This window comes from Chelonia mydas, chromosome 17 (assembly GCF_015237465.2).
Source record: "Chelonia mydas isolate rCheMyd1 chromosome 17, rCheMyd1.pri.v2, whole genome shotgun sequence".
NCBI lineage: Eukaryota > Metazoa > Chordata > Testudines > Cheloniidae > Chelonia > Chelonia mydas.
Genome location: NC_051257.2, coordinates 17,480,502 through 17,506,212, shown reverse-complemented (window position 1 = coordinate 17,506,212; position 25,711 = coordinate 17,480,502). Strand labels below are relative to the sequence as shown.

Genomic DNA, 25,711 nt, shown 5'->3' with positions numbered 1-25,711 from the left:
TAATGCTATTAACACGTGTTCCATACCATAAAAGAAGTTGGCAAACAGGACTGTTTCAAACAAAGGAATGTATGCTCTGCTTAATTTGCATTTAAGCAGTAAACAGTCATCAAGCAGGAAGGGTAGAAAAAGAAACTCAGACAGGTTAGGGAAATCCTTCTCCACAGACTTTTTGTCTCCAGAAGCTCAGCTACAAAAAGGAGGGACAAATACCCCCAGGCACCCATCCTTTCTCTTTCTCTGTGTCCATCAATTCACTGCACCACAAGGGACAAAGAAAGCAACCATTGAACTGGAAAAGGGGTCCTGACCTAAGAAGTTTGGTCAATAAAACCGTTGAGAGCACGTGGTGAGAAAAACATTGCTTTGAATTTAACATAGTTTGTTAATTTAGGCACCAGATGCTTTTTATCTTGATTTTTCTTGTAACCATCTCTCACTTTTAGGCTTCATTACTTGTACTCACTTAAAATCTCTCTCTTTGTAGTTAATAAACATGTTTTATCTAATCCAGTATGTTTAAATTGAAGCTTCTGTGAAACTCCATTTGGGGTAACAAATTGTGTGTGTATTATTTCTATTAAACGAATACAGACTTTATACAAATTTGTGTTGTCCAGGAGAGGGCTGGGCAATATAAGACACACATTTTGGAGGGGAGGAGGGGGATCTAAGACAGAGTGTGTTGGGGTCACCCTGCAGTATAACCAAGCTGGCTGGAGGCCGGCCACACACACACACACACACGCACGCACACACACACAGAGCTGGGAGTGACTTGCAAGCTGGAGGCTGTCTGGGAGTAGTCCAGGCTGGAGGCGACAGCAGCAAAGCATTGTAAAGGGCACCCCAGGTTAGAGGGCAGGGGAGACACAGCTACTCATTAGTCTGAATTGTACGCTGGGTATGCTATAGCTATCCCCTCATCATCTTGTATATAATGAAAAGGAAGCTGTAAACTGTATATACAGACAGCTAATACTGAAGGAGACAGTGCAGTCCAGTAGACAGAACACTGGACTCTGTGTCAGGAAACCTGTGTTCTAATCTCTGCAATGACTTGTTACGGACCTTAGTACTAAAATGCTTTGTGCTTCAGCTGAAGATCACTTTACTCCCTTTTTAAGGCATTTTGAGACCTATGGATGAAAAGCAAGTAATCACATTAGTAATATTAATCAATCTTAAAGGAATTAGGGAGTAAGTGTACTACAGAGTTAGGGAAGGAACACACGCAACGGGTCCCCCGGGCCACAGTCCAAGAACAACTAGCCCCTCTCCTGAAAGGCGATTTCCACTCAGCTTTCTAGGCAAGGAACAGCAACCCCAAAAGGACGAGCAGAATCTCTATAGGTGTATGACAGGCTCTTCTACAATACATCAGGGAACCACAGTAGATAGACCTACCAGATCATTCCATCCATCTACCTGCAGCACATTCTTTAGTGTTTTTTTGAGATTAGTTTTGAACGTAGGAACTATGGTGGCAAAGCACTGAACTGTTGCAACTCCTGGTATAATGACTGATGAAAGCATAGCCAATACCAGCTCGGAAATTCTGATACATCCCAGCGTGTGGCTGGACAATCCATCTTAGTTTCTGATTGATGTAGACTCTCTCTGCATATCTGACAAAGTATGGATGTTCATGGATTTAATCTTCATTTTTGCAAAGACTATAATTTACCTTGGGTAATGACTGCTAGCTCTGAATGATGGATGCACTGTCTCTAGAAAGACATTGACTGACGATGCCAAACAGTCAGTGCAAGGAGAAAGGAGCAGTTTTAAAGGTGCTTTAACACATGCAGGTCACCAACGCCTTCTGTACAAATGTGTCCCACAGGACTCACCTGGAAAGGACTTGTGAAAGACCATCTGCATTGAAACCTGGCGGTTATTCAGCTACTGGATAGGCAAGTCTGAGAGCCTGCCCTATTGGCCTCTCAGCTCACAAAGGAACTGTTTACCAAAGCTTCCTTAGGGATCTGTATAAAAAGCAGCACAGCATGACCATAATTATCACCACAGTCTCATTTCATCCCCTGCAGGATAAAAGCCTCAATGTGGAGTCAACCAAGACACTTGGAATATCCCCCACCCCGCCCATAACTCCACTCTGCCAAGTCGCTACTCTCTCTTCATTCAAATCCATCCTAATGACTCCCTTCTGCAGTGAAGCACACGAGAAGCAAGAGAATAGATAAGAGCGTAAGCTTTAAACAAATTCCTATTCATCCTGAGAGCTTCCTCGTACATCTTTGTCAACCATATCTATCTTGTTTTGACTGTAAGTATGCTGGAAGAGGAACTGTCTGTACTGTGTCCTCTACAGCCCTGAGCTCACTGTCCAGGCTTAACAAATGATGAACAACATAGTGGTGGTAGTTGTGCAAAAGATACCAGCGCATCACTCCATTTATTCATTCTCACCTCTCCTTGTGATACCAAACGTATGTATCTCTGAGCTTCACCAGTCAAGTGATTAGCCTCTGCTCTACATTCTCTGTAATTGCTCATATTTCCCCTCTGCCTGCCATCTCTTACAGGACAGCGTCATCAGCCCTGTTTTCTGTAATAAAAAGCAACCACCTTCACTGCTTACTTTTCAGTGCCACTGTCCAGTAGAGTTCTATTTGAGTCAGCCTCCATTTCTCTTTTTGGCTCATCTCCCTAGTTGGAAACAGCATGTATAACAACCCCACAGGATGGCTCATCAGCAGAGATAGAGCCCAGACTCTTCAGCACCGTTCTCCACCAAGTGAGCTAAAGGAGTTATTCCATTAGTCAGCAGCAGCCTCTTATCTTCTATCTGAATCAGTAGTCTTATAATAAAGGACTTGTTGGGGACTCGGGATATATGGGTTCAATTCCTGGCTGTGGCTCTTCCTGTGTGACCTTTGGAAAGCCACTTCACCTCCCTGTGCCACAGTTTCCCATCACATCCCTTTGTGCGTCATGTCTATTTAAACTGTAAGCTCTTTGGGGCATAGATGCTATCCTATCTGTCTAAACAGCACTCAACACAATTGCATCCCAGTGTTGGTTGGGACCTCTAGATGCTACTAGAATACAACTGAGCAACAATAATAATGTGAGGTTGTATTTTAAAATTCCATATGAGTAAATAAAAGTTTAGGTGTAAGTATAGTCCTGGTGTCTTAAAATTCCTAGTGCCAAAATGGAGGCCAAGCTTTCAAAATATGACCCAGAGCCTACTGACCTGCATGTTTCCCTCTCATTGCAGTTTGTAATGTCTTACAGAGAAACACCTCACTGAAGCACAATTATCCTGGGCACTTCCTAGAAGAGTACTAGGAGATGTTATTTCAGTGGTCGACTCATACAGATGCCATAAAAGATTAGGCTCCATGGGGAAAAAAAAAAAATCTTTTCTGGATAGATAACAGTGCTGACCTTAAATATACAGACACACTTTGATGTACTAAGGAATGTATATTCCACAAACATGACCAACACCTACAGTTTGCTCCCAGGAAACCAAGTATCTGTGTGCATGTGGACATGATCCCTCAACCTGCCTATAAATTTACCCCTAAATGCTTATGAGAATCAAAGCTCAGGGGGAAAAACAAACAAACCCATAGCAACTTTTCTCCCCAAGGTAACTCTGCCCCTCCCTCACATAATGACTGAAGGTTCCTATCCAAGAGCCTAGGGCACCTTCTCTTCTCAGTTCACACAGATTGGCACACCCAGCTCCCCAGGGTACAACTAAATACCTAGGTATACAAGTAAGAATGAACCCTGCTTGTGTGGCACTATCCACTACAGAAAGTTTTGTTCATTCTTGCTTTTTGAAAATGACTGACTGAAGCCAGTGGGTTTCTGTTGGATGTAAATCAGGGCAAAACTGGCCTGGAAAGCGAACAGGAAGATACCATTATTTGAATTACGGTAGTGCCTGGGGAGCTGGGGCCCATTGTGCTAGGTACTGTACAAACACAGAAAGAAACAGATGAAAATCTCTGGGCACACATACCCACACGCTATACTGAACAAATGAAGGATTCTAGAGGAATGCTGGAGGGGGAAAGCCTGTACTGCAAAATACACAGATAATAAAAACCATAATCAAAATCTGCAAGATTGGGCCTACAGATTTCCAGGCTACCCTTAAAACCTGAACCATAATATTGTTGTCTTTAAAAACAGCACAAGGTCCCTCTGTCTTAGACTCTCTGCCAATGTATCCCTTCACCTCTTCCTGTTGCAGTGACGCTCCATTGACATGAATGATAGTTTCCATAGAACACAGCTTTGTTAAGTATTTCAGTCATGGTGTAGCAGGGCTCTTAATAGCTATGTTAAACTGACCATTAAAAATGCAGCACTGCACAATAAAAAACTGCTACTGGAGCAGAGAAATGAAGGTCTCTGCATTTGCATTTCAAACCAAGCTTCTTCTTTTCAAAAGCAACATCTATTGACTAAGATATTGATTTTATATATGAGGGTTTTGATTGTTTTGAATTTCCCTGCAGACTGGAGCTTGTTATAAATATTATTATTCCACTGCAGTTACCTTGAAACAAACTTCATTCCCAGCACTGTAAAAATCACTGCAGAATTACAGCGCTGACATACAGAAGTCAAGTAAGTTTTCTGAAATTTGTTCTGAACCTCCATCAAAGCATATTACTGGGGCTAAAGAATACTGCAGATGCCTATTGTTTGTTATATTTGTATGTTCTCTTTTATTAGTGCTAGAGTGCAATGAATTCCTATCTCACTGCTCAGTGACTCAGAAAGGTTCCCCACCCCAAAAAGTACAACAGAACAATAGTTTAAAAGTCATAATAATTTGTGATTTTATAGTATCTTTCACCTGAGGATCAAAATGGGATTTACAAAGGGAGTAAGCAGAATTATACCCATTCTTCAGAAGGGGAAAATTAAACCACAGGAAGGCTAAGTGACTTTGCCCAAGATCATTCAGTAACTAAGTGGCAGAGTTTGGATTAGAACCCAGAGTTCTGACTTCCAGGCTCATGCTCTAGCATTAAACGATGTAGCCTCCATAATACAGAGCTATCCTCTTCCCTCAGCTACACCTCACTGACTGCAGCAGGGTGGCATGGGTGTAAGAGGTTAGGAGTTAGCCCATAAGGATAAGGTGTGGGCAGTACCTTAAAACCTTTAGTTAAGCATCCAATAGTTTAGATGTTCATCTGACTCTTTGAACCTTTTGATATTACCCATCGCTTTAGGCAGGCCTTGGCTCTTCCTTCCAACAGGCCCTGACTCCTCCTATCTTTACTGAGTCACTCATCTTCCCATCCTCACCTTTACTGTCAAGTCGTTCCTGTGGACTGGCCATGCAGCCACTTTCATCTCTGATGACCACCAGTGAAACCCTTCCTGTGGAGCAAACAATTCAGACACCACAAAATGCACCTTGCCCCACTGAACCCCCCAAGCTATTAAAGTCTCCCACACTAAGGGATGCAAATACATGAGGAGACTATGAGACTGAAGAGCTGAGGCCCACCTGAAAAGCTACTGTATTCCTCCATCTAGCTGCTGCCTCCAGAGGGAAAGGAGATTTGCCGGCAATAATGATGTGGAAACCGCCATGGAACCTCTCTCTTCCAGCAACCACTTGAGTGACCAGATTGTGCTGAGGGTTCTCAGTACAGGTGATGGAGGGGGAAAAAGATTCCCCATCCCAGATGTTCTGTGCCTCCTACTGCAACCTCAGGGCTGGAGCAGCAACCCCTCTATGTAGGTCAAGGCTATCAGAAATTGTGTAGTCACAGACTCTCCACTCCATCACCACTTGCACCTACTCCTATCCACCTTCAACTCCATCCCCCTTCCCCCTGCCACAGAGGGATCTCCAAGGAGCAGTATACTGCGATGAGCTAGGGATCCTCAGCTCCCATGTACACTCCCCAAATCCTGCCCCCACTCTACTACATGCAGAGGAACAGTCCTGATCTTTGCAGTCAGGCACCTCCAATTCCCATGGAGGGGAAGAGCAGGAGGTGCCACTAAATTCTTACTATCTAATGATGAAAGATGAAACCTCACCGTGAAACCGCCCGTCATTGAACTGTATTAGCTCGGCAGCTATCTTTCCGTACAGAGTAGAGAAAAGAGGAAGGAAAGAAAGAGGAAGATGAAGGGGAGGTAGAAACAGGAAGCAAAAGGAGAAGAGAAACATGGGAAACAGGCATGTGGCTAGAATGAAATATATTATGAAGGAGCCAGATTCTTGAGTGCTCAACATCTACATGTAGGGATAGATTTCCAAAAAAGCTTAGCTCCCATTTAGGCACCCAGGTAAGCGACCAAATGGGAGCTGAGCAGCGCTGGCCAGAAAACAAGAATTCTGTTTTGCAAAAATATCTGAGATTTCAGAATTTGTTTTTTTTTCCTGTATCTGAACAAAACAAAGCCCTTTCAAAAAGGGCATTCACCAGAGATGTGGAAGACCCAGATGCAACCTCATTAAGAGCAGGGACTTGAACCTGGGTCTCCCCAGCTCCTGAGCTATAGGCTAGTCTAGCCTGGGGTCTCTCTCTCTCTCTCTCTAAATTTTATCCTGGACCTAACACACCTTCCTGACAAAAGCTTTGTCAAAACCAAAAAATTTCCCCCAAAAGTTTTGGTTTTGATGAATCAGCATTTTCCAAGGAAAAAAATCCTCACCAGCTCTAGAGCTGAGCTCTTTGGAAATCTGGCCATAACCTAGATGATCAGATGGTCCATTTACAATAGAAGTAAAGACTGCTTCAAGTGTTGAAGGCACAGACATATACAAGTTGCTTACCTATGTTACAACCTATGCTACAAGTTGCTTATAATCATAACTTCTTATTGTTTTTTAGGCATTTTTGCATAAGTTAAATTTAGTGCCTCAAACTATTGGCTTCAGAGGCTAAAGTTTCCTATCAGCAGGCAGAAAAGACAGCATCGTATCTTGGCATCGTCATTACAGCAGAGAAGAAACCTACCTCAGCATCTGAGATGGCGATCCGGTTGGACTCTATCGTTGGTCTCCTCACTATACGTGGCGAGATATGTGTTAAAGGTCCTGTTGCATAAGGACCATAGCCTGGAGGATTGGTGGAAGCCAGGTAGCTTCCTGTAGGTCTTTCTTGAAGAGACAACTTTCTGCTGGATAGGACAGGCCTAGTGGGAGCTTTCTTTGGAATATTCATCTGATGAACATCCTCTGGGTCTTGTGAAGGTAAAGATTCATTTGTTATCATGTCACTATGGACCCCATTCTTCTGCATGTCTGCTAAACTGTCAGAAAAGACTGTGTCATTTTCTTCTATTGCTTCTTGAACATTTTGGTCATCTATATTAGGCCCAACAGCAACATCTATGGCTGCTACTCTCTCTGCCAGGTCAGTCTGAGTGTCTTTGCAGCATGTGTCTGCACCTTCATCAGTGGTGTCGGCTGGAGAATCTCCCATAACGGTGTGCGACTCTCAAGATCTCAGATGACACTGCAGATAGCTGTGGTCTTAGGGTTCACAGAAAACATGTGGCATGAAGGACTCTCTCCACATGGATCTCTAGAAGGAAACACAATGAAAGATCACTGAGTGATGGCGTCAGCTAAGCAAGGATGTAGCCAAAACCTCCAGTAGCAGGCATGTGAAACAGATTCGAAGAAAATGAAGGCAGAATGTCAGCAGGGAGCTACAAGTTAAAAACATCCAGAAGGAAAAGCAAAACCAATCAACAAACTAGTTACAAAACATTTACAAGTGATAAGGGCAGAATTTTATCAGCTGATCTGGAAGCCAGCTAAAAGATACTTCTGCTTTTCATATCTAGATCAACAGATAGTGTTAGTTTCTAATACGGGAAGGAAGAAATTAGTACAGCCTCTTAAAAGAATAATGACAGGGATGACAAGCCAAACATTTAATCTTGTTTTAAATCACATTTATAGGTACAGCAGGTCATAATTTCAGGGCAACTGCACCAGTATTTCCCCCTAGTACCCCTTTAAAGATTTCTGGCTCCCAGTCTTTGCCACTCCTGGATGGAGATCCATGTCTCTCTCCCTTCTGACAGAGATTTTTAAGGTGGCAGTTCTCTCAGATCTACACTCTGATATCCCCTGCAGGCCAGTCTGCCTAAAGGCCAGCACCTGTGCTTTGCTTTCTCTCCACGGGCTTTGAACAGTGTATTGCCAGCAGTTACAAGTTACCACATAGCTCCTTCTAAGAAAGCACATTTTAAAAAACAGCATTTTAAAAAAGAATGTAAAAACAATAAAAGAACCTACACACATGCTAAAAAGCTTATCAGTGATCAACCCCAATTCCAACATAGGGATCAACTTGGTTTTCCATGTGGTTACAAGAAAGGCCTCAAGTCAATTTAAACTCAGGTTATTTATCCAAGTACCCTTTCCTTGTCTGCTGGTCTCTGGAGAATCTAGTTTGAACCAGAATATTAGAGTCTCCCCGAGAGGTGATACTTCTCTGGAGGTGTTACATCTGAATGATTTACTCTAATCATCCCCTACTGTTTTAACTTCCTGGAGGAGCTGTGTTCACCCTCCCCTGATGGAGTGCATGCAACATCTGACCCACAATGATACATAAACCATTCATAAACTTAATACAATATGATCTCCCAAAGTTAGGGCAGGAGATTGCCCTATCACGCAGCATGACACATGGAAAAACACATATTGTGAACCAATCATTCTTACAGACTGCATCAAATCCATAGCCACATAGGACTTCAAGATAATCACTACACTGTCCATCCTAGCGCCGGAGAACTTAGATCTCAAACCTCCTGCTGGGAAAAAGCCTAGCCACTTGCACTAAAGGGAACTCTCTGTGACGTTCCCCTCTGGTGTTATCCGAACCAGTGATCCGAACTGCTAGATCACTCCAATCCTTGACTCTGGGAGCCAACCTTACCCTGCTCTGCTGTGAGAACTCCCACTCCTGGGCTGTTCACGCACAGCCTCTGGCATGTAAGCCTGTCCCAGCTACTTGCAACCGAATGACACTAGCCAATATCTCCGGTCCCAGACACAACCCTAGGAACCTCCATCTTGCAGTGTCCATTTATGCCCGCTGGACGCTGCAAGCTTATATGAGTTCATCAATTTAACAAAGAAATTGATATGTACCAGGCTTCTTATCCCAAGGGGAGTCTCTGACATGCTTTAACCCAAACACACTGCTTCAGGTAGAATAAACAAACAGATTTATTAACTACAAAGATTGACTTATAATCACTTAAAATCTAAGCATAACAAGTCGGATTTGGTCAAATGAAATAAAAGCAAAATGCATTCTAAGCTGATCTTAACACTTTCAATGCCCTTACAAACTTAGATGCTTCTCACCACAGACTGGCTGGTTGCTCTTCAGCCAGGCTCTCCCCTTTGATCAGCGCTTCAGTTGCTTGGTGTGATGTCTGTAGATGTACGTGGAAGAGCACGGCAAACCTCTCTCTCTTTTATCATGTCCTTGCTTCCCTCTTGGCTTTGCTCCCCCGCCCGTTAGAGTCAGGTGAGCATTACCTCATTGCAGTCCCAAACTGACCAAAGGAACAGGGGGTGACTCACTCGAGAGTACAACAGATCCTTTGTTGTTGCCTAGGCCAGTGTCCTTTGTTCCTGTGAGGCTGGGCTGGGTTTGTCCCATACATGTTCTGATGAGGTGTGAACTGCCCCTCTGCTTCTGGAGAGTTTTTCCATGGGCTTGCTTTAAGCCATGAGGACACATTTTCAACCTCATAACTGTATACGTGAAATTACAACCTATAATATAACATTACTAGAACAACACTTATTATATTACCATAACAACTATGCTTAGTACATTATGAGCCTTCTGAAGACACCCGACATGACAAACTTTGCATTAGATACCACACAATCATATTATAAGGATGAACATGGTGGTGTACCCATGAGGTACAGAACGTCGCTCTCCTTTTGCTGTTAGCAGTACAGGGCCAACGATACACAGTTAAACCTTGCCGATTCCAGCCACTAAGGGGCAGTCACACATACTCACATGTCCAATTCATTACCATATAATCAACAGAAAAGTTTTTAAAAAAGGCACAAAAGAACTAGTACATGAGCTGCAGTGTAAATACGTGACAGTTAGAGTTGCTCTCTAATACATTCTGAAAGGGTGATGAAAAATGGTGAAATTAGCTATCCGATGGGTACATTAACCTAACCACCAACCACCTAAGACTATAAAAAAAGCTGATAGGACCAGAAAAGGAAATGATCATATATAATATACAGCTGTCACCCATTAATCATCTCTGACAACACAGTGCTGCAGGACATGTACATCTGAATCCCTTAAGTGGATTTTTTGTCTGGTTAGTCCTAGCATTTCTCTTTTACCCTGGATTGTGTTTAGTGAAGTACAAAAATGCAAGAACAACACTAGCCTGCTTGAGTCTTTTACACATAAGTCGAGTTGTTAATTATTAGTCATACACTAGTTCTGATTCACCTACACCAGTGTGACCCCAGCTTGAATGGAATTACTTCTGATTCACACCAGTTTGTAAATCAAGATCAGAATCAGCTTACCGCCTTTAGTCCAGGCCCAAGTGAGCTGTAGCTCATGAAAGTTTATGCTCAAATAAATTTGTTAGTCTCTAAAGTGCCACAAGTACTCCTTTTCTTTTTACAGGAATTTGCTGTAGATAATAGGGATTTTGTTCACAGATCAAGGTCAGGTCCTGGCCCTAAGCATTCAATAAATGCATAATTAAAAATAATGAAGCTGAACCCTGTTGCAAAGAGGCTGTCACGAGGGTTTAAGAGAAAAACTGCATGAGCAGATAAGGATATGGGGTCTAATTTTGCCCTCATTTACATCTGTGCAACCCCATGAACTTCAATAGAGCTTTATAGGTGTAAACAATGGCAGAATTTGGCTTACAATCTTAACTCCAGATCACATCTGATCACATGCCAACAGGTAAGAGTTTTCATGCTTTGTTAGCATACTAAATATCACAGAATGGAAAGAAGCAAAATTGAACAATTTTTCCCTTGCAGTAACACTGTTCTCCCTCCCATGCATAATCATTCCCTGCTCTCTCTGCAGTTTAACAAAGTGACAAAAATGTCACAGTCATTAGAAGCTGCAATCAAATGGCAGATCAGTTTTAAAAGCTTACATTAAAACCACATTAAACTATCTAACCCCAAAGCATGAATCCCCTTCAGAGAATAGGGATGCTTACAAAGTAAGGGGAGAGAGAGAGAAATGTCCGATACCCCACCAATAACTCATTAATGCTCCATCAACTGTAAGTGTGTACGATCTGGATGAGCTTCCCAGAGAGGCATGCTGCCTTCAGACTAAATATACATGTTGTTCGCATATAGACGTGGCTAATTCCTGTTCACGTCCAGCACAAGGTTGTGGACATTGCAGCCCTGTGACTGCGCTAGTACCTCTGAAGCAGCTCTACTAGTGCTCTGTGGCCTGGAGATGGGAAGCCTGTGGAGAACTCCTGTGCAAAACTTGTATGCTTGAGCTTTGCACTGGAGTCAAGAGTTTTGGCCCCTAGAGTGTAGAAACTGGCCTTTATCACAGCATGGGAAGGAGATGGATTCCCATGGATTAGTGAAGTCATTAAGTCAAGGAAGAGAGAGATCCATCCCACACTCAATTTGTTACCAGGTTGTCTCTGACAGGCTCAGTGTTAGGATGCAGCAGCAACAGATGCAGCTCTGGACAGAGGTGCATACCATGCAAACTGATCTACTCATACTGTTTGTGCACACTCCAGCCTTGGCATTTACTTCTGATCAGACCAAAAGAAGCCCCAAACCATTTAATCTAATGTACAAAAGAGTTATCTGAGAGAATAATTAATCACCGTTCCAGAATTCCAACTGATTTCATCCTCCACTGAGGATTTAAACCTGGCTTTGATTTTCTTGTTAAAAAGAAATTAGGTTGTTCCAAGACACAAGGTATTTCCTTAAGAGGCATTAGCCCATGGTCACTTACAATTCACCTTGCTCCCTAAAGAGTATCGGTTAAAAAGAAACAAACCCAGAACAGCAGTAAAACATCCAAAGCTTTTTTCTGCTGCTGCTGATTATAGGTTTTTGGGGCATTTGCTTTTGAGGCATTTGTGAGGTTGGCAGTAAAAACACACAGACTGTCTGGCTGAAGTGATAGCTCAGTCTATTGCACATATACCCTCTCAGTGCAGCTGGGGTGTCTAACCCTTCCCCCGCTACCTGGAAAGACCCTGAGGCACCTGGGCTGGCTGTATGAAACATATTAAATAGTAATATCTGCGTTACACTGTGGTTGCTCTTTCATACCCTCAGGCTAAGTACCTCAGTATCTCAGTCTTTCAGAAAGAAACTCCCTGCATGCTCTCTGTATACAAAACAGACATGTCTTATTATTTTAGACTAAAAGAACAACAAAACAAGAAAGAACAAATGGAAAATTTCCATGAAAGAGGGCAGTGTGCAGGTCTCCCTTGTAGCAGTCTGTGCTGGACTGAATACAAAATGGCTGTCAGTTTCTGCTGGCAACATGGTTCTTAGAGATTTAAAGATGTAGTACCTAGAAATTGACTTCAAAGAATTGTATAGGGTATATATAACACAAAAACAAAAACTAAGGGGGGGAGGGTTGTTTTTTTTTTTTTGCAGGGGGAAGGTTAAATTTATCCTTCCTGTGTATTACATATAAAACTGCTATGATAATAAAGGACTTCTTTACAAAAAAATAAACCCCACAAGTTTGCCACTCAGGGGCCAATACAGAGGACATTGGGTATTCAAGAGCCAGTAGACACTGGGACAATCTAGGAAAGAACCCTGCCAGGGATACCACATCCCACCTTGTACACTGATATAGTCACTTCTGCAGCATGTCTCTGGAGGAATGTAGGCCTAAGGAGTGTAGGTGTTGCCCATGAACAGAGCTATGGCCAGAGGGCCCCATGCGCAGTGTGGGACTGCATGGCCCAAACCACATATCAGGTGGTTTGCGTGTGCTAGTCCTCCCTGCACCCAACTGGAGCAGTGAATGGTGGGCTGACTGTGCACATGGCTCAGCATAAAGGCACGTACATTGCAAATGGGGATTCCTTCCTTCTTTCCCACTGTTTTAGTGCACAAGCCCTTTTGCTTAAATCTGGCTCACAGTCTCAAGGCTGGGTTCCAAAGTATTTTTAGAGATATTGCCACTCTATACAGAATAATGATTAATAAAATGTTACATTCATACAGCACTTCATGGCAAAAGATCCCAAAGCGCTTTCCACGTTATGCAAACACTACGGTGTCACGGAGTCCCTGGGCGATGCTCTGGAACTGCTCCCTACGAAGCCAGTCAGGACTCTGGGGAAGTCTCCTTTCTGTGAGCAGACTGTCTTCAGGACACACAGCTCACACAACTTCCACTTCCTGGGTCTGACCTCGGAGCATTCAGCATCCTCTGCCCCTCTGTGTGCTTCCCACAGTGAGTCTGCCCAGGCGGGGTCCTGGAGAAGCCAGAGGGTCCTGCACCCCAATTTCTCAGTCAGACGTGACTCTCAGCCAGCCAGTAAAACAGAAGGTTTATTAGATGACAGGTTTCAGAGTAACAGCCGTGTTAGTCTGTATTCGCAAAAAGAAAAGGAGTACTTGTGGCACCTTAGAGACTAACCAATTTATTTGAGCATAAGCTTTCGTGAGCTACAGCTCACTTCATCGGATGCATACTGTGGAAAGTATGCATCCACAGTATGCATCCGATGAAGTGAGCTGTAGCTCACGAAAGCTTATGCTCAAATAAATTGGTTAGTCTCTAAGGTGCCACAAGTACTCCTTTTCTTATTAGATGACAGGAACATGGTCTAAAACAGAGCTTGTAGGTGCAGAGAACAGGACGCCTCAGCTGGGTCCATTTTGGGGGCAGTGAGCCAGACAACCACGTCTGCACTTCACTCCATGTCCCCAGCCCTGCCTCCTCTGGGCTTTGTCCCTTTCCCAGGCCAGGAGGTCACCTGATTCCTTTGTTCTCCAACCCTTTAGCTCTCACCTTGCAGGGGGGAAGGACCAGACCATCAGTTGCCAGGAAACAGGGTGTTGGCCATTCTCTGTGTCCACACCCCTGCACATACCTGCCCTCTAGAGCTCTGCAATGATCATACACCCTTATCCCATCACCTAGATACTTAAGAACTCCATAGGGGAAACTGAGGCACCCCCACAATATTCAGAGGAAACATTATTTTTAGAAAAAAGAAAAGGAGTACTTGTGGCACCTTAGAGACTAACCAATTTATTTATTTAATTTATTAACCAATTTATTAATTTAACCAAATTATTAACTAATAATATTTATTAGTCTCTAAGGTGCCACAAGTACTCCTTTTCTTTTTGAGAATACAGACTAACACGGCTGTTACTCTGAAACCTGTCATTATTTTTAGAGATATTGCCACTCTATACAGAATAATGGTTAATAAAATGTTACATTCATACAGTGCTTCATGCCAAACGATCCCAAAGCGCTTTCCACGTTATGCAAACACTACGGTAAGTAGCCTATTGACTTCAGTGGGACTGCTCACAGTACTGGAAGCCCCAGACTGTAAGCACTTGGGGCAGGGACTGTCTATTATTATGTGTTTATACAGTTCCTAGCACAACCTTGCTCTGATCTTGGTTGCAGCCTCTAGGCACTAGTGTAATGCAAGTTACTAATGGTAATAAGCCAGATGAGGCTTTACATACACAGACCACCACGGTAACCAATCAGATTCTGTAGATATCACTCTACAAATGTGCAGAATTCAATGGAAAATGAGTTTGTCTCTACAGCAGGGTTTGGGGTTGGTTTGTTTTGTTTTTTTATATGATAGAGATTTATATCTCTGTCGCAGAATTCTAACAATTCTTAATAGGCTAGTTCAACAACAACCTTATAGAAAGGTTCTTATTCTATTAAATTCACCACAAATGGGAAGTATCAAAACAACTGATTTCAGGATAAGCAAACAAAGTACCCATCCACTCTCGTTTTACACTTTGTAATTATACAAGACCGAGCACCAAATAGCGAGTATTTTCCTGAAGCACAATCTACAGCGGACAGAGCCCCAAGTCTGGAAAACTTGTCGGGCATAACATTACTGCCTCCTATAAGCAGGATTCTGAATAGCAATCCAGAGCCAGCACCTCAAGTGAAACAAAGCTGAACCGCACAGTCACTATCTATAAACCATATCCTGCATCTGTGGGCATGGTGCTTTAGACATGGTCATCTGTCTGATCCCAACCAAAGTGAAACATCTGTCTTAGATCAAAGGATTACGCTGCAGACATGAACCAAAACTACAAATAAGCTTATATGAGCAGAATTAATTTACTTACTGATATCTTATTTTTTATTTTTCACTTTAAACGGAGCTATTCCCCTGCAGCACGCAGACCATCACTTTAAAGTTGATTATGTTTTCTTGCAGCTTTGCAATTTATTTTTCAAGTGATTGCACATGTTTTCCAGATATGCTTTGCACAGAGCACGGTATGAAATATATATTTAAAAAGACCGTGTTTCTGAAAAAGGTCTCTGTGTACTGTACGTGGAAGCCAGAGGAGGATGAATTTAATTAGTTTTGCAGCTCAATAAAGTACTTGCAAACGCTGGCTGAAATGAAAATCACAAATTTGCTTCAATGTTTGGTTCATTCCCTTGGTCAACAAGAATTTTCTTCTTTAGATGATGGATGGATAAATTTGTGATTAGGGCACTTGGAACTCCAGAGATCTGGGTTCATTTCCTAGCTCTGCTATAGACTACCCAAGTGACCTTGGGTAAGTCACTTAGTATCTTTTTGTGTCTCTGATCCCCATTGTTTGCCTTTTCTGTTTCAGTGGTAAGCTCTCTGGAGGAGAGACTGTCTCTTAGTACATAGTGCCTAGCACTTCGGGACCTGACCTACATTGTCAAACAAATAAAGATTAATAACAATGAGTGCAAATATTTGCACTGGAAGCATTTGGGTAGCCACCTTGAAACTCTCTCTCTGAGTTTGGGGGCTGATTTTCATGATGCATTAAGCACTCACTCTCTGGAAATCAGGCCCTATTAAGAGATCTCAAGTTGAGCAATCAAAATCACTAGCTACTTTTGAAAATAATGGCCTCCAATGCAATCTGGTACATGGCAGTATCCCCTTGCTTCTAAAACCACCTGCTAATACAGGGCAGAGACAAGAGATGCCATTACTGGCCTTCAAAAATATACCCAGGGTATGCTATTCTGACACATGCCCCATAACATCTATGTAGCCACATACGGTTCTTATCACTGTAGTATCTAAGCACAGCAGTCATAGAGTTATACAGTCTTTTCTGCAAACAATTCTAAGCTCCAAAGCTGTTACTCTTTTCCTCATGTCTAGCTGCTTCCCAAGCAACACAGTGCCTGAACAAAAGGTCACCTACCATCTCCTTCTTCACCAGAGATACCGCAGTAGGATGCATGAAGGAATATTAGATTGTAAGTGCAAGAATTTTCATCTCTTTCAGAATGCTCTAAATATTAACTAGTGAATGGAGGAGACCAGAAGGATGGTCTGTGGTTATGGCCCTGCACTGGAACTCAGAAGATCTGGGTTCAGTTCCTGGCTCTGCCACAGACTCCCTGTGAGATCTTGGGCAAATCACCTAATCGCTCTGCGTCTCTACTGTCCATTTGTAAAATGGCAATACTACTAGCTCCTTTTTCTGCCTTGACTATTAGATTGTAGGCAGAGACCGTCTCTGACTAGGTGCTTGTATAACATCCAGCACAGTGGGGGCTGATCTCAGTTGTGGTCACTAGGTCCTACTGTATCACAAGTAAGAACAATAAATAATATGAATAACAATATGAATATTAAGAATAATTAATAACATAAATTAAAAAGCTCTCTTTTGAAGCAAGCCAGGATGCTGAATTTAACACTCAAACACACAACAGCCAAAACAAAAGAAAATAACCATCTTTTGCTTGGTATACAAAAGACTTCACAAATGCATTCTACTTCATCGTTGCATGTTCTAATTTTATGATTACTCTAATTGGCATAATCAGATGCAATTACACTAATTGCATATATAAGCAATAATCAACCAAAAATTACACTAAAAAAAATTCTCCTTAAGAAAATTCCTACAACAAAAAAACATTAGGGAGACTAAAAGGGCTGAGTTGCAAATCTATTCAAGTGAAAGGAAAGTTAGCATTCAGGCTTAAAATCCCAAGACTGTGATGAAATAAGACACTAGCTCACGAAAGCTTATGCTCAAATAAATTGGTTAGTCTCTAAGGTGCCACAAGTACTCCTTTTCTTTTTGCTACAACACTGTTTTACTGTCCACAGTTATATCTGGGGACTCATTTTTAACTTGGGTTAAGTGGGTGCAACTCCCATTGAAATGTCCAATCGGAAAGTGTCCAATTACATTCTGGCTGAATTTGGACCTAAACATATGGGATCTCTGAACCATTGCTGTAAATTTCCTTGCTGTTGCAGGTTTGTCTTATATCTTTTATTGAAGAGATGGGACCAGCTACAGTCTGGCTTCTAAAGATCTCCTGAACTTTGATTCCAGATCCAAAATACGTAGCTCAAACACAATGTGTAGCTCGAACACATCTCTATTTTAGTACTTTAAGTTTCCCATTGTATGACTATAACAGATTATTTTATTTTACTGTTTCTTTCCTTTCTTGATGGCCTTCCATTGTCAGCTCTGGAGTAAATTCCTGGGGACACTGAGGCTCTGAGATTAATGACCTGATTATCAGAAATGTTGGGCACCCTGAAATCCTACTGAAGTCAATGAAAGTGCTCAGCACCTCTGAAAATCAGGCAATAAGTAACTTGCCCAAAGTCGCCCAGAAGGATTTGGTATTAGATGTGAGTAGTCCTGTGTTCTGAACACTAGGCCATGTCTCTCTCCTGAACATGCTATCCTGTAGAGATGACCAACACAGACATACAACTTGGACTTTATGTATATGCCAACCTCCTCCATCCCAAATACATTCAGCATTTTTGTAATACTCCATTTTTTTCTGAGAAAGACAAAATCTGCAGCAGGCCATAGGACAAGCTGAAGGGAACTAGCACAATAACCAAGTGTGGGTTGTTTTTGTTGTTGTTTGGGGGGAGAGGTTTGCTTTAAAATAACAGAAGACATCAGAGTCAATGAACCATAATGATTAAGGAATTTTTAAGTATTAATAATGAAGTGTCTTGACCCAGCTAATTCAACAGCAAAGTAACAAGTGAAGACACCACACTATATTTAGGATTCAAAACACTGAACAAGTTTCCTTTTAATAACGGCTTTTCAAAAGTCTGTGCCAACAGGAAGCTAAACAGCAAACAAAAATAAAAAATACTTGGACTGTTTCCAGGTAAATAAATAAATGGATTAGTCTCAGGCAAGCCATTTTTTTGTGTTCTCTGTAATGATGTCTTGGAATTGTCCTAGAAAAGGCATTCAAGGACAAATTAATGGAAAAAAGGGAACCACTGGAATTGGAACTTAAGAAGTAGTTTCCAAAAGTTGGGCTGGATGGTCCCACAGGCTGGCAAAATTCCCTTTAACTTCAATTAGAGCAGGAGCAGGGCCATATGACACTCAACAAATTATCTCTGAAACACTGAAAAAGCATCATGGCCTTTCAGTAAGAGTGTGATAATCAAGGTGCACCCTCTAAGAATCAGCACAGGGCAGAAGATTACGGAAAGACTCTCTTATTTGTAGCTTGAAAGGAAAGGAGAGAAAAATGCAAGGCAATGAAAGTGGTTTCATGTGCATATATTTGCATGAATAAACAGTGCAGAAGGAGTCTGCTTCCTGTTTTTAACAAGGGCTTTGTTTGTTACAATAATAGATAGTCCCTGTTGTTTGCATTTTGGCTCAAGTGGGACCTATCGTGGAATCTCATCAAAGGTTTCTGGAAAGTCAGGAAAAGCTGCTAAAGAAGCAACAGTTATCAGACTAAACTGTGACCCTGACCAAAGAAAAACAAATTTAAAAAACATTTGGGTTTTCTTCTGGGACAATAGTTATTGCTGACTGTATGCACACTCTCACATACTGGGCATTATGTACAGTAGTCTGCATTAATGGCTATGTTATAGGCATTAAAACAGATTCATGAAACCACAGGATTATCCACTTAATTACAGATGCACTGATTTTCTACGTACTGTGACAGGGTCAGGCCGGATGGCTACAGGAGAGTAACAGAAGGCAGATATATTAGCCCCAGGTTAAATAGGTCCCTTTTCCCTGGGTAAGGTAACAGGGAAGGTTCCAGAACAATCAGGAACCTTCTGGAGACAATTAAGACAGACAGGCTGATTAGAACACCTGCAGCCAATCAAGAAGCTGCTAGAATCAATTAAGGCAGGCTAATCAGGGCACCTGGGTTTAAAAAGGAGCTCACTTAGTTTGTGGTGCACATGTGAGGAGCTGGGAGAAGACAAACTAGGAGCTGAGAGTGAGAACGCGGACTGTTGGAGGACTGAGGAGTACAAGCATATTATCACACACCAGGAGGAAGGTCTTATGGTGAGGATAAATAAAGTGTTGGGAGTAGGCCATGGGGAAGTAGCCCAGGGAGTTGTAGCTGTCGCACAGCTGTTCCAGGAGGCACTCTAGAGAGTTGCACTCCACAGGGCCCTGGGCTGGAACCCGGAGTAGAGGGTGGGCCCGGGTTCCCCCCAAATCCTCCCAACTCCTGGTCAGGAGGAGTCAACCTGGACTGTGGGTTCAGAAAAATGGCCAAGCTGAGGGCTGCCATGAAGCTCCAAGGCAAGCAAATCTGCCAATAAGCGCAAGACCCACCAAGGGGTAGAGGAGGAACTTTGTCACAATACTAATAGAAACAACAGAGCCCCCACGGCCCCCATGTGGGATACTCCCACACAAGGCACAAGTAGCGTCACTAAGTTGCCTGTGTGGAGTTTCTTGCACATTCTTCATGATATAAGTGTAGACAAACCCTCTGCCTCCTCCAGCCCCATCAGGGAAGCACTTTTGGGGCCAAATCTTGACATCACTGGGCTATTGATCAGGCCCTAAGAGCGGGACTTCAACACAGCAAGCTGACCTTTCCAGTGAAGCCGTTCTCTGAAGCACTTCTCAAAGCTCAGCTGCTCTTTTAAAGTAAGAATATTAGTAATCTGTTGCCATAGCAATGCTTCCTTACCCTTGACAACAAATACTCCAGCACTTAGCTTCTATAAACTCTGCCTACCACCCCCTTCTCCCAGTCTAGCATTATCCTCTCTTGCTCTCTCTCTCTCTACTTTTTGTTCTTCTCACTTGTCTGTCATTTAAAACAATTAATACAATAGCTGCTAGGAAGCAGCACTGTTCAGTCATCTCACACGCATCTGCCTAACTTGCAGCAGTGCCTACTACCTGCCGCTCTTCACTGACTTCAACTGCAGTCATAGGCACTGATCACCTCCGAAAAGCAGAGTGATTTCAATTCCCAAAACTGCAATGATGGAGCTGTATGTTCCCCCCAGAGTACAGACAGCTTCTCACTCCTCTCAACTTTCACATCTAGAGTGGATTTTTTAAAGTTGTCATTGTTTCTTTCTGCTACCCAGTCTGTCTGTTTGACTTCCCCTGCTGTCTTTTGTCTTATACTTAGAATGTAAAAAGAAAAGGAGGACTTGTGGCACCTTAGAGACTAACAAATTTATTAGAGCATGAGCTTTCGTGAGCTACAGCTCACCTCACTGGATGCATACAGTGGAAAATATAGTGGGGAGATTTTATATACACAGAGAACATGAAACAATGGGTGTTACCATACAGACTGTAACAAGAGTGATCAGGAAAGGTGAGCTATTACCGGCAGAAGAGCGCGGGGGGGGCGGGGGGGGACTGAACGGGATGGGACTTTTGTAGTGATAATCAAGGTGGGCCATTTCCAGCAGTTGACAAGAACAGTAGGGGGGGAAATAAACAAGGGGAAATTGGGTGTTACCATACAAACTATTTCCCCTTGTTTATTTCCCCCCCTACTGTTCTTGTCAACTGCTGGAAATGGCCCACCTTGATTATCACTACAAAAGTCCCATCCCGTTCCGTCCCCCCCCTCCCCCCCCCCGCTCTTCTGCCGGTAATAGCTCACCTTTCCTGATCACTCTTGTTACAGTCTGTATGGTAACACCCATTGTTTCATGTTCTCTGTGTATATAAAATCTCCCCACTATATTTCCCACTGTATGCATCCGATGAAGTGAGCTGTAGCTCACAAAAGCTTATGCTCTAATAAATTTGTTAGTCTCTAAGGTGCCACAAGTCCTCCTTTTCTTTTTGCGGATACAGACTAACATGACTGCTACTCTGAAACTTAGAATGTAAACTCTTTGGGCCAGGAACTATCTTTTTGGGTTTTTGTACAGCACCTAGCACAATGGTGTCCTGGTCCATGACTAGGGTTTCTAGGTGCCATGGTAATAAATAAATACATACATAAATAAACAGAAGCAGCAGCAAGCATGTGTTCAACCACAAGTTATTGGGCTCAATGGTGTTCATTTACAGAGTAGAGAAGAATAATTCCCTCTCGAAGAAATCACTGCGTGAAATTCTCTGATCTGTGCTATACAGGAGGTCAGACTTGATGTTGATCATAATGGATTTAAAATGTATGACTCTGAATTATTTTCCAGGAGCTGATTAAGATTAATGACACTCTTAAGAAAACTATTTATGGCTTTCCTTTCATCAGTTCTGTTCAACAATAAAGCCCTATTCTGGGGCTTCCTGTTTTTGAAGTTATGCGCCATTGCATTTCAATGGGAATTCTCATTTGCATAACAACTATCATTCCCAAATGACCGAATAGTGTTTTACAGATGTTAACCCTGAAGACCTCTAGGCTGGACAGTGGGCAAGAATACTCATTTTACAGAATGGGAAATGGGGCAGAGAGTCTTGCTAAAGTCCTGGTACAGCCAGGTATAGAACACAAAAAGTTTGACTCTCAATCAGAACACCCCAGCCTATTGTAGAATTGTTGGTTACAACTGTCTTTGCTGGAAGGGAATGGACAAATGGGACACCAGCATTTACACTGTCCCCTAGACCATCCACCATTCTAAAGACTGCAGGAGGAACTTGGACCAGGCTGTCCAGATGATGTCTGCTTGATTGGGAAGCCAATCTTAACCATGCTTGCAGAGGGCAAAGACGCAGTCTTGCGTACAAGGTTACATAAGCCGATGCTGTCCTGTGACACAGCAATCTGAGGCTCATTTGGGCCATGATGGATAGGTAAATCCTGAGTGGGGGACACAGATTATAAATAGTTCAGAACCTCTCTTGAGGAAGAAAGGCTTTCGCTACAGGTGGTGCTGGATCTAGGGGAGCTGGGGGTGCTACCACACCCCCTGGCTTGAAGTAGTAATAACAAAACACCAAATACATGGTTTCCACGGTTTCCATCAGCACCTCCACTGTAAAAATTGTTTTAGCACCCATCTTTGCTATTGTAGAATAGAGCAAGGCCCCGATAAATTCCAGTCTCTGCGTGAGTACCAATGTTGACTTGTCTTTGTTCAGCATAAGTCCTAGAGAATCTTCTCATTATGATTGCAGAGGCATAATCTTGGAGGAACTATCTGCAGTGTCCAATGAAAATTGAAGAAATGTTTCCAACTAGACGGTCTTCCATCATGAAGGCTTAAAACTCTTTCATGGAATCCTCAGAGAATTTATCTACAAACTTTGACAGAACCTCCCGATTAAGAAAATCATACTTGGCTAACAGTGCCTGTTGATTAGCTGCTGGCATTTGTAGAGATGAAGAGGAATAAATCTTTGTGTCCAGTCTCTGAGGTTCTTTCCTTGGGGGCTGATCTGAACCTCCCTTGCCTTGGCCTCTCATTGGCACCCATGACTACCAGGGAATTTGGAGCTGGATAAGAGTCAAAACACTTGAATCTCTGGGCAGACACGTGGTAGTATTTGTCTAGCTGTGGGAGACAGTGACCCAGGTGTACTCCATAGGACTTTCGGTGGCTCCAAAAGGGCCTCATTAATCAGGAGGACTACCCTTCCTGGGGTTGCCCCTTTGCAGAATATCCAGCAGCTTGTGGGTATTCCCCTGAAGAACTCAGCTTCTATACCAAGCAGAGAGGCCATTTTTCTAGCAAATCCTGATAGGACTTAAAATCTTCAGGGACTAGTGACGATGAGCTTGAGACCAGTGAGTCCTCTCGGAAGGGCAAGGATACATTTACAAGAGCCAATGTAGCCACCTGGAGCAAAGCTTGTTTCATCAACAATGGCTCATCCTATTACCAGCAGGAGAGTGAGTTTGTGTGTGTGGTTTTTGGAGGGGGTTGAGGGGGTGAGAGAACCTGGATTTGTGCAGGAAATGGCCCACCTTGATTATCATACACACTGTGAAGAAAGTGGTCACTTTGGATGGGCTATTACCAGCAGGAGAGTGAGTTTGTGCATGGGGGGCGGAGGGTGAGAAAACCTGGATTTGTGCTGGAAATGGCCCAACTTGATGATCACTTTAGATAAGCTATTACCAGCAGGAGAGTGGGGTGGGAGGAGGTATTGTCTCATGGTCTCTGTGTATATAATGTCTTCTGCAGTTTCCACAGTATGCATCCGATGAAGTGAGCTGTAGCTCACGAAAGCTCATGCTCAAATAAATTGGTTAGTCTCTAAGGTGCCACAAGTACTCCTTTTCTTTTTGCGAATACAGATTAACACGGCTGTTACTCTGAAACCCATCCTTCTGGGGTGACTGTTCAGCCAGAAAATGCCTGCTCACTCTTCCAGCACACAAGACTCTAACCTGGATGGCTCCAGAGACATCATCCTGCAGCCAAGTGGAGATCAAGATCTGGAGGATCTAGTGGGGGCCCCACAGGTTCCATACAATAAAACACTGGAGGCAAAACTGTCTCAGGCCACACCAGCCTCTCCTTACAATGTGATTAGTACAATCTGGCACCAAGGTTCTTCTTGAGTCAGTCTGGATGATTTACTGAACTTCGTGCACCATGGCAGGGGTGGGGAGGAGCTAGAGGGGTCCTCTGAAATATCAGTTGGCATAGAAGGTACCAAACCCAGTGGTTCTACTGGGCAGTCCAATCAGTCAAACTCACTTCAGGTCAAAGACAAAGGCAGTACTGGAGGTGGCAGCCTGGTCAGTATCGCAAACACCTCCTGGGACATTGAAGGTCTCGCCTCTAAGCCTGGTACAAGAACAGGCTTACCAGGTGGCAATGCATAGCCCAGTGTCAACACCCAGACAGACTAAAGCCCCAGTTGAGGGCACAGTCAGTACCGGTGCTGAAGATACAGACAGGGCAGTTTTAGATTTTTTTTCTTAACCGGCATCCATGATCGTGCTGGCAATAGTCCCTGCCCTGGTGCTGACAAGGTAGAGAGCCCAGGGAGAGTCAGAGCCAACAGGAGTCCTGCAGGTTCCTGTATCAGTGGTGAACCAGGGGTAGACAGACAGAGCAGGTTCTTCGCCACCTCATGTTCCTGTGAGGTTGGAGGAACCACCATGTGCAGAGCGGGAACACTGTCCATCAGTACCAGACTTGACATCTGCCACACAAACGGATCTAGAGTCAGCGGAATAGGGCCGAGAGTCTCTTGTCTCGGTATCAGGAAGATACAGGCTGACAGCCCAGCTCTACCCAGGTACCTGGTGAATCTCGGCGCTGCTCCGATCCCCTCTTTGAGGTGGAAGATGAGCCTCTTTTGCAGCTTGAATGGCTCCTATCAGTCTTATGGGTCCTTTTGCGAGGAACCCCAGGAGAGCAAGACCAACCTCTCCTCCTTCCTGGAGAGTAGATGGAGTCCAAGAGTCAGTCTGAAGCCTGCACCATGGTGTATGACTGCATGTGGACAGAGCAATCCGGGGCCGGTGTCGGTACCTCACTGCCTGTTCCAGGAGGTGCTGTTTGAGAGACAGATATCTGGAGATCAGAATGTGCTTCTTGAAGGAGCAGCAGATGCTACACATCTCTTTGAGACACAATAAACAACAAGTGTGGGGTCACTCTTAAGAATGGACACCCCACATAAAGGCTGGAGAGTGCTGAATGCCCCCACTGCTCAGCACTGCCACTAACCACACTAAACCAACAAAAGCAGAAAAGAGAAAATTAAAACAGTAAATAAAACCCAACTATTTACAGGATTATCAGAGCTAAGGGCTAACTGTGGCACAGAAGAAACCATAAGGAAAACCACATGGGGAGTTCTGATTCGGGCCATGAGCGGTAAGAGGGAACTGAGTGGGGACAGGGCAGCGCCGCCCTTATACAGCCTCAAGAAGGGCCACAGGAGGCATAGGGCACGTGTGCACCCCTCCCAACTTGGTACTGCTGTGGAAAGTTTTTTTGGCTCTGGCGCACAGGGCACACACACACCTGAATGGAATACACATCCGCATCCCCTCAAAGAAGAATATATTTCTTTGCTTTATTTTTTCCTGCTTCTTTTCTATAAAACATAGTTGGCAGCAGTTTTTGCATAACCACTTTTTATTGTTTCCCATCTAGTCAGTTACGCTACTCACCTTTAAAGTTAAGCATGTGTGTTCATCTTCTCAGGATCATGGCCTTAAGGCCAGATTTTCAAAGGTATTTAGACGTTGCTGTGCTCAGCGTTGCAGATTGAGGCACCTGACTT

At 43.3% G+C, this 25,711-nt stretch overlaps 1 protein-coding gene across 6 annotated transcripts in view; it reads right to left on the bottom strand.

The window, feature by feature from the left end:
* The window catches only part of CAMKK1 (calcium/calmodulin dependent protein kinase kinase 1), a 196,146-nt gene that overhangs the window by 115,872 nt on the left and 54,563 nt on the right, over positions 1-25,711 (bottom strand). For all 6 annotated transcript variants that reach the window (XM_007054151.4, XM_043531413.1, XM_027831224.3 and 3 more), the window contains exon 2: positions 6,981-7,550. In XM_007054151.4, coding sequence (XP_007054213.1) covers positions 6,981-7,448 — 468 coding nt within the window. In that variant the 5' untranslated portion in view covers positions 7,449-7,550. The remainder of the gene's footprint in view (positions 1-6,980; positions 7,551-25,711) is intronic.